The 16,181-nt window shown below is 40.5% G+C and overlaps 1 protein-coding gene across 7 annotated transcripts in view; it reads right to left on the bottom strand.

Annotated features, from left to right (window-relative positions):
- Positions 1 to 16,181, bottom strand: part of TBC1D1 (TBC1 domain family member 1) — a 221,079-nt gene that overhangs the window by 197,021 nt on the left and 7,877 nt on the right. For 6 of the 7 annotated variants that reach the window (XM_036908455.2, XM_036908458.2, XM_036908459.2 and 3 more), the window contains exon 2: positions 13,503 to 14,010. The exons of the other annotated variant lie outside the window; for it this stretch is intronic. In XM_036908455.2, the coding sequence (XP_036764350.2) occupies positions 13,503 to 13,919 (417 nt within the window). In that variant the 5' untranslated portion in view covers positions 13,920 to 14,010. The remainder of the gene's footprint in view (positions 1 to 13,502; positions 14,011 to 16,181) is intronic. 7 annotated transcript variants of the gene reach the window in all.

The raw sequence follows: 16,181 nt of genomic DNA, 5'->3' as shown, positions 1-16,181 counted from the left end.
CTAGGCACTGATAGAGTCAAAGAAGGGGAAGCTCATGTATCTGAACTATGAAACAGATGATACAGCAGATTCTGAATTTACATTATTTTGAGAAATACATACATGTATTTTTTAACCAGTGATCACAAGATGAGTCTTAAATAGGAGTTACTTTTCCCGTACAGTAAACTGCATAGAAACTGTCTGATCAAATTAAAATCTATAACCTTAAAACTCTTTGGGTTATTTCTTCTTTTGAACCTTTCATTTCTAAGGAGCACATTTCTAGTTTTAAAAAAGTGCGTATATGTGGTAGGGGGAAAGGCAGTTGCAGACTAAGTCTTCAAGCCTCCAGATAGGAATCATTTTCTTGCATATCTTTTTTCCCTGTTGTTGAAATTTGCTTATAACAAGTAAAATATCATCTAAAACCTTAAAGGAAAAGTTATTCCATAATTATGTTGAATTATGCTAATTAACATGTTACAAAGTGTTACATATATGAGAAATTTTAAAATACTATATGTTGTCTATCTATAGAACAATAGCAGCATCATTTATAATTAGTGGATAGATGAAGAGGATGTTTATACATCTAGTTTTTGTATACTGACCAAAAACTGTAAGGCTAGCCTCATGAAGAATATGCTAGTAACACTCCATGATGACACTGGTTTGTTCACTATTTAAAACATAAAAGCCAAGGAAGAAAAACCAAAAAATATTTTTTAGTGTAATTTTACTTTCTTCACGAAAAACAAATGCTATATACAGCTTTCTAATGTAAAAGAATCTTTTTCTTTCCTTCATTGTAAAAGTCAGTGTCAATCACTTCATTTATTATGAGCTGCCTTGAGAAAATCTATAATATTGTGGGAGGAAAAAGAACAGATTTTAGAAATCCAAGTATTATAAATCAAGCTTTGAGAATGAAATCACGTGGATGTGACATTTATTCACTTGCATGTGCAACTTTTCCCCAGCTGTTTTTTTAAGCTGTGATCCTATTAAGGCATGCTATCATAATTAAAATGCAATTTATGGTTTGAAATTTAATATCATGAAAGTAGCACAGGGCAACTATGGGCTCCAAGCCGTGCCTGATGCTTGGATCATCTTCAAAATATTCTTAGTCTATTTTGCAGGGGAGAGCAGGGGAAGCAGCATTGTTTCTATTAACCTGTATTAATTAACTATTTCTGCTTAGAAGCAGATATAAAACTCTGCAAGATTTTCTTTGCAGAGAAAACTGTTATAAACAGAAGAAAATGGGGAAATTTGAAATGACCATTTATAGGGACTGGCTAAATTATGGTCACACATCCATATATAGTCCAGACAGCATCAGGGGTCATTCTGTCATTTGAGGGATTTAAAAATTGGATCAAAATCTCCTCCCTTAGGGAAAGAGAAACCCAGCATCTATCCCAAACTCTCTAGGGGTTCTTGAGAGCCCACAGCTTCTCCCGTTCCCTCTGTCTCCAGTTTACAGCTCCCAGTAAATGCTGGCTTTCTTCCCTGCCTCACTTCCTATCACTCTTACTACTCATCCCTTCTCTGTTAACTGTGTGCAGCCAAAGCACATAGCCTCTTTTCTTTGACTTCCTCAAACCACGCTCTCATGTATAGCAGACTGTAACAGCTATTTGGGGATATTAGCAGGGGCAGGCCATGGTGGGAGGAGGAGCAAGATATTTTATTGTAACATAATATAGCATAGTGGCTAACTAAAAATAATATCAGGCCTTCTGTTCTTAGAAGACCTTGGTAATTCCCCCAGCTCTGCCATTAAAAATAGGAATTCCACTCTGGCCTCACTTCCTATAATTGTGAAGCCTGGCTTTCTCTAAAATCTTTGTTGTTAATTTATTTTATTTTTTATAGTTCTTCTGTATATTTTTCTTTCCAGCTTTATTGAGATATAATTGACATAGAACACCGCATAAGTTTAAGGTGTACAAGGTGCTGATTTGATACACTTACATATTGCAAAATGATTACCATATAGGGTTAGCTAACACTTTCATCTCATTACATAATTACCAGTTCTTTCTTGTAGTGAGAACATTTAAGATCTATTCTCTTAGCAAATTTCAGATATTGTTAATTATAATCACCATGCTGTACATTAAATCCCCAGAATTTACTCTTCTTATAACTGGAAGTTCATTCTCTTTGACCAACGTCCCTGCATTTCCCCCATTCCCAGCCCCTGATAATCTACTCTGTTTCTATGATTTTGGCTTTTATAGAGCCAACATATGTGATATCACACAGTATTTGTTTTTCTCTGCCTGACTTACTTCATTTAGCAATCATGCCCTCAAGGTCCATTCATGTTGTCACAATAGCAGAATGTCCTTTCTCACCACTAAATAATAATATGGCATATTATTATAACTTCTTTATCCATTCACCTGTTGATGGACACTTAAGTGTTTCCATATCTTGGTGTTGTGAACCATGCTGCAGTAAACATGGGAGTGGAGATATTTCTTCGAGATCCCATTTTCATTTCCTTTGTACATATACCCAGTAGAATTGCTGGATCAAATGGCTGTTCTACTTTTAATTTTTTGAGGACACTCCATATGGTTTTCCACGGTGGCTGCACCAATTTACATTCCCATCAACAGAGCACAAGGGCTCCCATGCTCTGCATTCTGGCCGACACTTACTATGGCTTATCTTTTTGATCATAGCCATTCCAACAGGTGTGCAATGATATGTCACTGTAGTTTTGCCTTGCCATTTCCCTGGTGATTAATGATGTCTGCCACCTTTTCATGTACCTGTTGGCCATGTAATTCTCTTCTTTGGAAAAATGTCTATTCGGTTCCTCTGCACATTTTAATTGGATTAATTTGTGTTACTAAATTGTATGAGTTCTTAATATACTTTGGATATTAAGCTTTTACCAGAGGTATGATTTACAAATATTTTCTCCCATCTCATAGGTTGCCTTTTCATTTTGTTGATGGTTCCTTTGCTGCACAGAAGCTTTTTAATTTGATGTGGTCCTAATTGCTTATCTGTGCTCTTGTTGCTCCAAAATCATGTTTGTTTCTTATGCTTTGCAGATTAGACATCCCAGAGTCACTCTCAGCCCATCATGACCATATGCTCTTTTCATAACCAAATTGGGTCATCAAAGCTAAACAAAGATGCTGCTGTCACCCAAGAGTAGTTCTGCCACAGTCATGAACCAGCCCCTCCTTTCTTCCAGCTGCACACACCTGCACACTCACTCAAAAGGATGCACCACCACTACCATAAAAAATGCCTAAAATATGTCTATAGCTGTGTATATGTGTGTGTGTATTTCTCTTTATATTTATGGGTGGGGGCCTGAGTTAAAAAGAAATGGTAGAAATGAATATATAAATTGATTACATATAAAAACATCTTTTTACCTAATAAAATAATGAAATCTACAAGGACATACACCAATCTGTTAATGTTGGTTTCTGTCTAGGAGATGGGATTAAGGGGGACTTTTAATTGTAACACTTCTGTACTCATTTTTTATTTACTTTCAGCATAAATGACTCTATAATCAGAAAAAGTATATATTTTAGAAAAGAGATTGATGCCAAAAAAATGGGCTCAACTTACATTGGAAAGGATTGAACTTACACACAAGAAAAAGTTTCTTAATAGGAAAGACTACTAAACATTCATAAAATCTTACCTACAACTGTCACAAATAAATACCAAGAAAACTTTGCTCCCTTAAAAGCAAGGAAGAGACTGTGCAGATGTCAAAGACTGAGAGACAATGAATAATAGGAACAAAGACTCTGAAAGGAAGGAAGGATCAGGAGAGAGGGGTGGTATCCAGGAACAAGAGAAATCTGTCCTGATGAGGACAGAGGAAAGACAGGGAAACAAATGAATACGGCTGCAGGGAGGGTGGGAGGGTGGCTGCCAGATAAGGTGGGGTTATACATAAAAAACCAGAAAGTCAGACACATCCCCAAGAAGGACTACAAAAAGGTAACACTCATTCATGAAGTTCCCGCTCTGTGCCGGGCACTGTTCTGGGAGCTGAGGTCTGGCAGTGAACAGGACGGGCAAGGCCTCTGCTCTTTGGGAGTTTAGGCAGGTGGGGAAATGATAAGCCAGGAAGCATATGAACAAACAAGATAATTTCAGGTAATCGTAGGAATTATGAAGACTTTAAGACTGGACGAAGTGACAGTGATTGGTGTTGGGGTACTTTTAACTGGGTGGCCACGTGGTGAGGTTTGAACTGAGTCCCTAGTGATCTAAGGAGGTGCCACATGAAGAGCTGGCAGCAGAGCCTTCCAGCCACAGAAGTAACATAGGCAAAGACTCTATGTGAAGAGGGACGCTGTCACGTCTCGGGAATCTGAATGCCAAGTGGCTGGAGTCCAGGGAGCACTGGAGAGTGTGGGAACTGAGGTCCCTGTGGCAGGCCCAGCAAAGACACAGGATTTCAGGCATGAGAAATCCTGCCTGAGGAAAAGGCATGAGAGAGGTTTTAGGCAGGGGACTCTCACGAATTCACAGGTTTTCTAAAGATGGCCCTGGAAGCTTGTTCGGTGGAGAGAAGCAACAAGAATGGCAACAGGGAGAAGAGTTAGGCAGTCCTGCACAGTCCAGGTGAGAGATGACAGAGCCCTGCGCTCAGAATTAGCAGCGGAATTGGGGAAGGGGCAGATGTGGAATGGGTCTTGAACAACATGGATGAGAGTGTGAAGAAAAGAGAGAACTCGGAGGTGACTCCTAGGCAGCTGTCATTGCCACCTGAGAGCTGCCCAAAGCTAGGAAACCAACAGGGAGGTGGGAGTGAATTCAAGGGTTCTATTTTAACCATACTGAGTCTGAGGAGCACATTTAGCAGCCAAGTGGAAAAGTCAAGGTGGGAGCTGGACAGAGAAGTCTGGAACTCATCGCTGAATCTGCAGCAATAGATTGCATTTCGGGAGTTACCATCTAATAGGTGGTGTTTGATGCTGTGAGACTGGATGAGTTCATTTGAAAAGAGTGTCTAGAGGAGGAATGGGGAGACCAAATCTTGAGGCACATGAATCCAGAACTGAGAAGAAGGGGAAGAGCAAACCAAGGCAACTGGGCGGAAGTAGAGGGAAAACTGGAAGGTGTGGTTCTCCAAAACCCAAGAGCCCTGCTAGTAAATGGAGGAGAACGTGGGGGAGTGGAAGTGAACATATCCTCCACGACAATGCTTGAAAAATAGAGAGAAAATTGGTCCAGCAATTGGAGGGGCCTGGAATGGGATATGGGCTCAGGAGAGGGTTTGTTTCTAAGATGAGAAATACCAGGATATGTTTTTTAGAAGACCAAGCAGAGCCAGATTAGGAATTTTACTTCCATGTTATTTCTCTTATCATTCGTTAGGACCCAAGCCAGTCATCATCAATAGGACAGCAAACTGGAATCTGACTTTCTCTTCCAGTAGAGACTGACAGTGTATTAAACCTCCTTGGGGTATCCAGAGGGGAGAGTGATCAGAAGACATCAACAGGGGTTCAGCCAAAACAAGCCATTTCATATAATGATATTTACGGATCAAGAAGTTTCTTGAGTTTTCACACAGACTACTGCCATAGCCTCCTAGCTGGTCTGCCTCTCTGCCTCTCATTCCCCTACTCCATCCTCCACTCCAAAATCTAAAAACAAATCCAAGTAGTTTACCTTCCCTGCCCAATGACTCTCTAGCAACCTTCTTAAGAAGAATATCCAACCCCCTCAGCAAGGCATTCAAAGCCCCTTAAAAGGGCCCACACTTCCCTTCCTGTCTTATCTCTGACCATGCAATTTGCAAAACTCTAATCACAGCAGCCCCACCACACTGGGCATCTCCACATTCCCGCCCTGCCTACGGTATGGCACATGCTAAGCCTCTACTTAGAGGGTCCATTCCATCTGTACCCAACTCATTGGCCTGGGAAGCTCCTGCAGATCTTTGAAACCCACTCAAGTGTCCCATGGAAAATACATCACATTTACTCCAGGTTCCTCCAGAAGACAGGTCTATGACAAACAGCTAGACATCACAGGGAGCAACTTCACTTCAATGTTAAATAAATTTAGAAGCACTCAGCTGTCTAAGCAAAAGGGCACCATTCCCGGGTATTACATTCCTCATAGTGGAAAGTTGGGAAACAGAAGGATGACTTGCCGTGTAAAACCTCCTTAAGATAAAATCCATCCACGTCCATTGCTCAAAACAACCTATGTAATTATTAGAAGGCTATCATTGTTCGTAAGAGCCAGAAATGCTCTCTACAAATTTCTCTTGTTCTTAGCTCTGCTGTCTAGAGCAATTCATAATTTGTCCACTTCTTTTTGTACATGGCAGCTTTTCAATTAAATGCAGGCATTTATTAGACTAAAGCCTCCTCCTGTTCTCCCAAATTTTCTCTTCTGTAACTTCCAGAGGTTTGCTAACTCCTGGTGGCGCAGCATTCAGAACCTATATATGTCATAAAAAACATCATTATTCTTCCAGAGGGGGCAATCATGCCTTATTTGACTTTGTACCATAGCACCCAGCCAAGTGCATGACACATTGGTAGCATTCCAATGAATGAATTAATATAAAATCTGCAGCATTTCAAATACCTACATACTCAGCCACAAGGAAGGATGAGTTGTGGTGTACCACCAGGAGTAAAGCTGCTAGGAAAGAGCTTCTGCAGGGTTGGCTGCCATGAAGTTCCAGCTAAGGTGTCTGGTCAGATAGAGCCCACACAGTGACCACACCTATGCCCACCTCTTACCTGGTACCCTGCATCAGCAACTCCAAGCCTCACCCCCCGACCCAGCCCCCTCAGAAGCTTTCTCAGAGAGGAGGCCAGCTCCCCACTCAGCCTGCTCTGGTTACTGGGCTCAGGTGCACAGGCCATGATTAGCAGGGTGGATGTCTAAGCATCCATGGGGAGGAAAACTATTTTTAAAAAGGAGAAACAAGAGATTTATCTCTTCCAATATGTCCCAAACTAGTGGCCCACATTGCACTACACATCTAGAATTAAAAACAGGCTATAGTTTTGAATGAGAGCTTTTCAGAGGAACTTTGAGCAAAATTCTATCATAAACAAATAGAAGGCAGCAAAAAAAAGGGGGAAGAAACCTGAATTACCCTAGGATGAATGTTCATATTGTTTCCAGAAATACTTCCTAGGTGGCTAGCCTAGTCCAGTGCTGAATGGCACAAAGAGGATGTAAGCTACGTAGTCATTTTAAATTTTCCAGTAAGCACATTAAAGAAGGTCAAGTGAAACAGGTGAAATTAATTCTAGTATGAGGTTTTATTTAACCCAATATATCCAAAATATTATCATTTCAACATGCTGTTACAGAAATTATTGAGATATTTTAAGTTTTTTTCAAATTAGGTCTTTGAAATCCACTGTGTTTTGATACTTAACAGCACATTTCAATTCAGACTAACCACACTGCAAGTGCTGAATACCCACATATAGCAACTGACTACTATACTGGACAGTAAAGCTCTAGGCTCTAAACAAATCCTTTGGAGATACAAATCCACATTAGGTTCAAGATACTGATAAACTCTATTCTTAGAAACAGATTTATTTAAAAAAATAACACCAAACTCAAAGCATTTGGTAAAAAACACAAGGTGATATGTATGGAAAAATAAAGACTTATTAAAATTTTTCTAAGCATCTATCACAAGGTGAATGCTTCTGAAGCCCTCAGACTCATTTTTCCAAAGTCAAGAACGAATTACATAATCAATCTGGTGTCATGAACCCAAGCCATCCAACAAATACTTCAGAGTTCATGCAGTTCGGGACATTCTTTTTATAGCTGAACAGAATCCCTGCCAATGCTTGCACTCAGCAACTGACTTCTGTCTAGCATGACAGACGGTTAAGTGTTGATTAGCTGACACGGATACACTGTTCCATACAACCATGCAGTGAGTCATAGCCATGGAGCAGGACCCCAAATGAAGCCTTACGTAATAACTGGATGGAACTAAGGATGCCCAGCAGGCAAAAGTCCTCCAAAACATACACAGCAAAACCTTCCCAGAACCGACTTCCTGAGCAGCAAAAAGACACTCATGTCTGAAATTGAGAGTTAATGAAAACCAAGTGCAAAAAGGCTAATAGATTAGAGTATCTGCAAAGGTCTTCAGAATCATCACCCTCAGGAACAAAACACTCCAACTCAGTGTTACAATTTTCATCTTCATTCTGGCAAAGAAAGTAATGAGCTGGCAAATTTAACAGCCAAGCAGGAGACACAATGGAAGACAGATTCTATTGAAAATCCTAAAACAAGTGGCACATATTTTAAGTCACTAACTTAGAATTCCAAGCAGGTGGGGAACTATTAAGACACATTACTATAAGGTAAAATACAACTGAAAAAAAAAAAGCTACAATCAAAAATAAAATTTTTTTAATGTATAAATTAAATCATAAAATAGACAAAGCAACTGTGGCTTTTAACATGGGGCATTGAAGTATTAATTCGAATAATCACAGGGAAATAAATTTAGACCACCTTTTCATTTAACATGCAATGTAACCTAATCCAGGGAGGCTGGGTGAGGTAGCTGGAAATACCAGGCAGTTACTGAGAAAGATGATGTACTTACAAGGCATCATGGAAGAATACACTGGTTCTTTACTGAAAATTATAAAAGGAAACATTTATTGCTCTTAAGTCTGCAAATAGTTAAGTAGTCTTAAAATCAGTTGTAAGGGAGCCCACCAGGTTCAGTCTCAGATGTGTGTCACTTTTGAGAAATTCAGTTTAGTTGCCAAAAAAATAGTAAAGGAAACCCTCTCTCTCAAAGGACACTGGCGTTCTCTCAAACGCATCTTTTTCAACAATACTTAGTAAAGTCCTTGTAGTCTACCTCCCAGGCACTTGCTCCAGTTCCTTCCAACACCTCCCCCACTCCCACCCCTGCCCCTCTCCCACCTCGTGCTCCTTTTCTACAATTTTCCTAAGGTTTTGACACTTCGGTAAGGAGATCAACTCAGCCTTTCTCAGCAAGAAGTAATACTTCCTTTTTGGGAGAGGGAGGAATAAGGCTAGCAAGAGTCCAGCAAATAGAAGATTCTCTTCGGCAGGTTGGAGAAGGGGAAGCCCATGAACGCTCTGGCATTAATGACATCTGTCCTATCACACTTATGAAACATCCACGCCGTGGTCAGACTGGATGCCAAATCCAAAAAGTCCTGAATCTGATTAGAGTCATGAAAGGTGTTTGAAAAGCCAGGACACAGTTCAAGTATGAAAAGGAAAGTCAGTTGAAAAACAATGGGCACTTTCAACAAAACCACCCTCTGTGCCCAGGTCTCTGATTCACCCTGGGTCCTGCACCACTGTCCCATTCCCTTGCCTGCACACTGATCAACACTTTTTCTCTGTTTATTACTGTGTTGATAATCTCTGCCATTCCCCACTCAAAATCCCTTCATCCCTTTTGTTGACATAAAACAGCAACTAAACTTTTGTTGACATAAAACAGAAGCTCTAGCCCACACTTCTGCTACCTGCAACTCAGTGCTGAAAAGTCCCTTTAAAGGAAGCAGAACTTCTAACTCTGTAGATAAAGTAATGGATTGAAGTGTAAATAATATTATTACTGATCTAAAGTGACACTCAAATGAGTGGCAAATTGGGTGTCCTTCTGAATACAGATCTTCACAGAAGAGACAAAGCAACAGAACTGGAGAAGGGAAGAATCTCAATATTATTTTCTTAGACTATGTGTGTTTGCTAGGGCTGAGTCCAGGTGGAACTCTTGATTTCTTTGTGACGTGATGGGGGAAGTTCCTAGTCAGGGTCACTTACATAACTATTCTCTTTTCCACAATGGATGTTTTCATTTCCTGCCATGAACCTCAACTCAAAACTACACTTCAACTCAGAATGTTATGTGACTCTGTTCACACGTGCTCTGAGGGATGTTTTTAGATGTTATGAGACCCTGCAATTTATAGTCCAATGAATTTGGGGTTTTCATGGACTAATGTACAACTCAAGAGCAGAATAGAAAATACAGTGTTTCCCTAATACAGCAGTTGTCAGAGTGTGGTCCATGTAATTCGGTGAGCCAATATTTTCTAAATAATCAATGCATGTATTATAGAATCAGGCATGCTTAACAGAGTCATGAAAGTATGAGAGACCAATGGATTTTAATATAACAAAGTGCAAAAAGTGCTTTAATATAGTTTCAGATTTCATACTGCTATAAACCTCTTGTCACGTTTTGGATAGTATTAAAGAAATATATCCACAATTTTCTAAGGAGGCTACAAAATACTTCTCCATTTTCCTGTTACATATCTGTGTGAGGCCAGATTTTCTTCACATTCTCAACCAAAACAACATATCACAACAGAATGAGTGGAGAAGCAGCTGAATATCCCGTAGCTATCTATTGATCCAGATGTTAAAGAGATTTGCAAAAAAACAAAAAATAAAAAACAAAGCAAAACTATGCCACTTTTATCACTAAATATTTTTGGGAAATAGTTTTTATTTTTCACAAAAATATTTATGCTAACATGCAAGGGGCCTATTACTTTTGTATTTTAATAAATTAATATCTTTACAATTTCTCAGTTTTAATTTCTAATACAGTAAGTATTAATAGATATAACCTACATCAATGCTCTTTGGGGTCCTCCATAATTTTTCAGAGAGAAAAAGAGATGCTTAGATGAAAGAGCTTGAGATGCTGCACTAGCACTTTTCCTGACACATTGTGGAAGCCTGTCTCTGTGGAAGACCTTGAGTCTTCTATGGAACACACATTGGGAAACGCAATTGCATACTGTGCTAATGAAAGTATTCCTTTACGAGCCTCTTCTCCCCACACATTCTTCAGTTACTTTATATGCCAATCAAAGGGTTTCCTCTCAACAAGTAGTTTTGTGTTTATGATCCTTGAAGTCAATCACATATCTCCTCTGGCAAACAGTCAATAGTGACCTCATCTGGTTAGCAGAGGCCTTCATCTAGAGAATTATTTCACTGAGCAAATGTTACAATCACAAGAAACTGTGATATAGGTTAACATCCTCCTACAGCAGATTATCCTCTGCTATGAGCCACAGTGCCAGGGATGTCCCAGGAACATAAGATATGCCAGTTGGAATCAGGGCCAATTTGGTTTAGCATTGAGTTTCCAACACGAGCAGTCACTGATGAGGTTCCTATTTTACGAATTAATCTGCTGTGAAATGAGTGGATGACAGCATTTATTGCTCCTACTACTGGCAATTTGAGTTTGTAAAAATTGTATGCAGGCCAAAAATAACTTAAGAACTAATACATATCTCTACTGTGGCTTTTTAAAATAAAGAGTAATGCCAGTTCTCTACTTTCAGCAAGACTGGAAGCTCCAATTAGGGAATTCAGTTATAAATCTCTTCTTCCTGTCTGGTATCTCAATGACTGGCCGGAAACCGGCTCTCAGATGGCTGTAAAAGATTTTGGGAAAGAGTTAAAAGTGTAAGTGCTAAACAGCTATTCCATGCAAAAACCTCTCTCCAAGGAAACTCAGTCCTTATATAGAGCTTCCCTAGAGTACAGGCTGTTCCATCCACTAATTTTCATTCTGGAATTTGCCCAAATAATAGGAACCATTAAGTTTATTTATGTAGTTTTGCAGTATCTAAATATTTGCCGTTTTGCAAGTTTATATAAATGTTGCTCAAGGGTGACCAGAATGTCATCCTGAGAGCTGGAGACACTCATCTTGGTCTCCTGTTCCTTTTTACCGAAGACTTGAAATGAAATTAGTATAAAATCTGCTTTCAGTAAAACTTTCTCTAATGAAAATTTTTTAGGCCCATATATGCTTATTAAGTTTAGGGTCCTAATTCTGGTTCATTTAATCCTAGTAACTCTATGAGATAGAGACTAATTATCCCCATTTTACAGATGAGAAAACAGGCTCAGTGTTGCCAGAGGCCACCAGTTTATAGATGTCAGATAAGACTGAAATCCAGGAAATTTGAATTTTGAACCTCTGAACTGGAATGCTATCCTACCTGTGTGAGATGCATGGACAATAAAATTAAGAGGTTTACTCATAGAAAGATCCCAGTCCTGTAGGTAAAATAGTGGTTTTAAGCTCTGGATTAGCCTTTACTTCAAAAAGCCTTCCTACACTCCTGTGTGTTAGGCTTCGTTCTGTGTCATGCCCAGTACATGGCCCACGTGGTATTTACCTATTGATGCTTCTGCTTCCTTCTAGCCTGTACTACTTTTCTCTGCCACAGTACCTCGGGCAGCGATCACTGAAGGAATGAATAAAAGAATCAAGGAGTGAAAAACAAAAGTGAATCTCCACAAATCTACTTTAGTCACCAAAAACATTAATTTCCAAATGAAGCCCGTGCACCCTGAAAGGTATGCAAAAAAAAACGCCGGTGAGGTACAGGGAGAAAAACAGTAGCATTTCTATTTCTATTTCCTGACATTTACCACATGGATTGACACTGGCATCCTCACTCCGTATGTGTGGCAGGCAGCCACATAGGCACGCCAGGCACCGAGGCCTACCATGGACATTGCTCAGCTCACGTGGTTAGCAGTGGGACTCTCACCTGCTTGCTTGCTTTCCACAGGCTGTATTAAATTGTCGTTTATATGGGCCCATTGAGAAAGTAGGGATTTCTCTAAAAGAGGCTGTAGGGATTATATTTTCAATTTTATCTAACCTAGAAAATGGACAAATGGCTTTAAACAAGTCCTGCATAGAACTGCAAAAAAATGCTAACAAATGAACAAGAAATTAGTAAGGCCAACAACATTTCTACCATTTCTCATATTTTTCTCAGCCACATAATGAGATATGACCAAAACAGGCTAATCAGATCTGACCAAAAGTTGGCAAAAAAAAAAAAACCAGAAGTATCAAATCTTAATTCATACCCAATATTCTTATTGATGGTCTTTGACTAAGGGAGCATTGTGCCTTGGAAAGTGGCTAATAGCATTCTTACACAGTTTATAAGTAAATATATTTTTCATATCAGGATCAAAAATTATGGAGCTCACTGATCTAGAACTTGGCTACTCAACATGTAGTCTGCAAAGGTAGAGTTATGGGCATTAGCTGTCAGCTTGCTAGAAATGCAGAGGCTCAGGGGCCCTCCCAGACCTAAGGAATCAGAATTTATATTTCTACCAGAATCCCCAGGTGATTCAGGTGCAACCTTTCTGTAAGAGAAGCACTGCTTCAGAACACATCTTAAAGGACCAGAATCCTAACCGCTTGGCTCTTTATTTATAAGTTTAGACAGACTTCTCTCAATTTTTGAACTCATAAACTTATAATCTCTAATATCTCTTATCAAGTGTTCTTCAAGACCATAAAGAAATTATCCCCATAAACCAGAAATCCAGTGAAATAACCTATGTATAATGGCAGTGTTATCTCCTTTCATTCCAGTATATTTAGATGTCCTGAGCCCTGTACAATAAAAACCATCCAGCTATACCTTGTTTTGATCCCCACCTCCACTTACTTGTGTTTGATCATCAGCTTTGAACACATAGCAGATACTCTGCTGACTGGCTGCATTGTCCTTAATCAGACAAGCAAAGTAACTTGGATCGTGACTATTGTGAATCAGTTTGTGAATCTGCTGAGGCTTACACTCGAAGATGCTGGAGCAGATCAGTGGATCCCATTGCTGACTTTTCCCTGACTCGGGTTCACATCTCAATCCGGAGGGCGAAACACAAAGCCGAACTTGCTTGGTAGCAGGCTCCTTTTTGGAGGGCTGTCCGCTGAGCCTCCGCACCTCTGCCACCAGCCACGGGAGCATGGGCATGGTGGTCAGGGAGTGCGCGGGCAGGGAGCCCACCAGCTGAAGGCCGAAGGCCACCGACACCTCGCTGGGGAACGGATGTTTCCTCGCCGTGAATGTTATTGGTTCCATCTTGGGAAAGGTTTGGAAACTCAGCAAAACATTGCCACCGTGTTCTATTTTGGGCCAAGCAATCTATTTTACACGCTCTTGATGCAGAATCCTGGGGGAGAAAAACAAAAGCGTTCGAATTTAATGAAGTCACAGCAGTAGCTACTTTCAAAGAGTTATTATTTCAGAACTTAAAAGCCTGAAACCCTAGCATAAGAAGAAATGGCTGTGAGTTCAAATAAGCTGCTCCACCTAGAATGAGCCTTTTTGAAATTGTATTCAATACAAAGCCTGAAAATGCTGGAACTGTCACATTATGGGTTATAAAGATCCCAGCAGGAGACAGACTCCTGTTAAACATAAGCCTCACAGAGCCAACAAAGGCAAGCACAATATAGTGCTACTCTGACTGCTTTACCCCCTGTTCTATTACTTAACATATACTTCAGGGAATTTTTTTTAAGACAGTCAAATTCAGTGCTAGTGATTCCCCCCAAAAAAGTAAATGCGAAAAAATACCACTTATCCATCATCATAATCTCCTGAGCCAGACCAGTTTTAAACAACTGACCTTACAGTACTACTTAAGTTTTAAAAGGCTCTCCCTGGCATAGTTCAGAGGTTCTGAACATGAATTCTAATTACATTAGCATGCACTCAGTGCCTAATATGTTCCAAACACCATTGTAAGTATTGTTTTATTTAATTCATGGATTATAAGCATCACCTGAAACCTTTGCCTGTCCTCATCAACAGAGGATGTTGCTTCTCCTAGACATAAACTCAACTGCCTTCCCCTCACTGCGGGTGATTTTCAACAACTGCGTTTGATGTATCTGAACAGCTTCCTGTGGCGCTGGGCGACAAGACCCTTCTGTCCGGAGCTGAGCTGTCCACAGGATCTCAAGCCCTACCTATTCTTTACTCACTTGTTCCCTGGCTCTTCACTTTCTCATATGTTCCCTGAGCACCTATACACATGCTAGGAAGAAAGTCTGTGGAGGCAGAGGCTGCACCTGTTTGCTTCACCATTGTACCTCCGGCACCTGGTAGTGTCTGACTCAGAATTGGGGCTCAAAAAATTATTTTAAAGGAGTGAATGATGACTTTCTCATCCTAAGAAGAGAGAGATTTTCATCTGACTTCAAACCTCCCCCAGCCACAACCTTTCCTTCACTACTCAACTGTCTTCAAGGTGAAGTTTACTCTTGCTGTCGCCACTTCCTACTGTTCGGCTGCAATCTGGGTGGCGACAAGAAGCACTGAGGCCCCACTGAATTGCTCTGGTTGCCATCACCCACATCCTCAGGCTCTGAAATCCCAAGAGGGCTTTCTAGTCCCTAACTGCTTTGTCCTCTCTGAAGAATTTCTCCATGTTGGCCACTCATTCCTATGGGAAACTCTTCTGGCTCTCATCTTACCTCTCTGGTTGCTTCTTTTCAGGTTCTTTGATGGCTTTTTCCCCCTGCTTGACCCCATCCTCTCCCCTCACTTCACCTGCTTTCTTTGGACAATCTCACCTGACCCGTTGGTGCCGACCACCACATTCTAGTACTTCTGCTGCTCTTAACAGCTTACATTTGAGAACCAGGCACTCAACATTGCACGTACCATCTCATTTCATCTTCGTAACAACCTGCATCTCCAGCCTTAGTCTCTTACCATTATTGCTGTTGCTATGACCTAGGTAACAGACCTACAGAACTTGAGTTGCTTGTCACAGGTGATGGTGGGAGAGTTTGCTCCTGATTCTCAGCCCATCCTCTTAAATGCTGCACAAGAATGCATCTCTCACCCTGGTGATTCCCAAGTGTTTGTCTCCCATTAAACCTCCTTCCTGAGTTCCACATCAGGAGAGGCTGTTCAATATTTCTATCTGGATAGTGTAGAGGCATCTCAGCCTCGATTCAGTGGTTTTTAAAACTAACTCAATCTCACCTCCCCCCTTACCAGAACTTCCCTTCCTTTTTGTAAGCTGTATCTTCATGGACAGCATCACCATTTATTTTATTGGACAAGTCAAAGGCCAAGGAGTCATAACTATAAACCGAATGTCTGTGCCCCCCCCCACCCTCAAGTTTATATGTTGAAATCCTAACCCCCAATATGATAGCATTTGAGGTTGAGCCTTTGGGAGGGGATCAGGTTATAAGGGTGAAAGAGAATGGGATTCGTGCCTTTATAAAAGAGATTCAGGGAGCTTTTTTACTCATGCCATCATGTGAGGACATAGAGAAAAGAGGACAGTCTGTGAACCAGGAAGCAGGCCATCACCAAACACTG

The sequence above is a fragment of the Manis pentadactyla genome, chromosome 5, assembly GCF_030020395.1.
Source record: "Manis pentadactyla isolate mManPen7 chromosome 5, mManPen7.hap1, whole genome shotgun sequence".
NCBI lineage: Eukaryota > Metazoa > Chordata > Mammalia > Pholidota > Manidae > Manis > Manis pentadactyla.
This window is presented reverse-complemented; position numbering and strand designations above follow the sequence as displayed.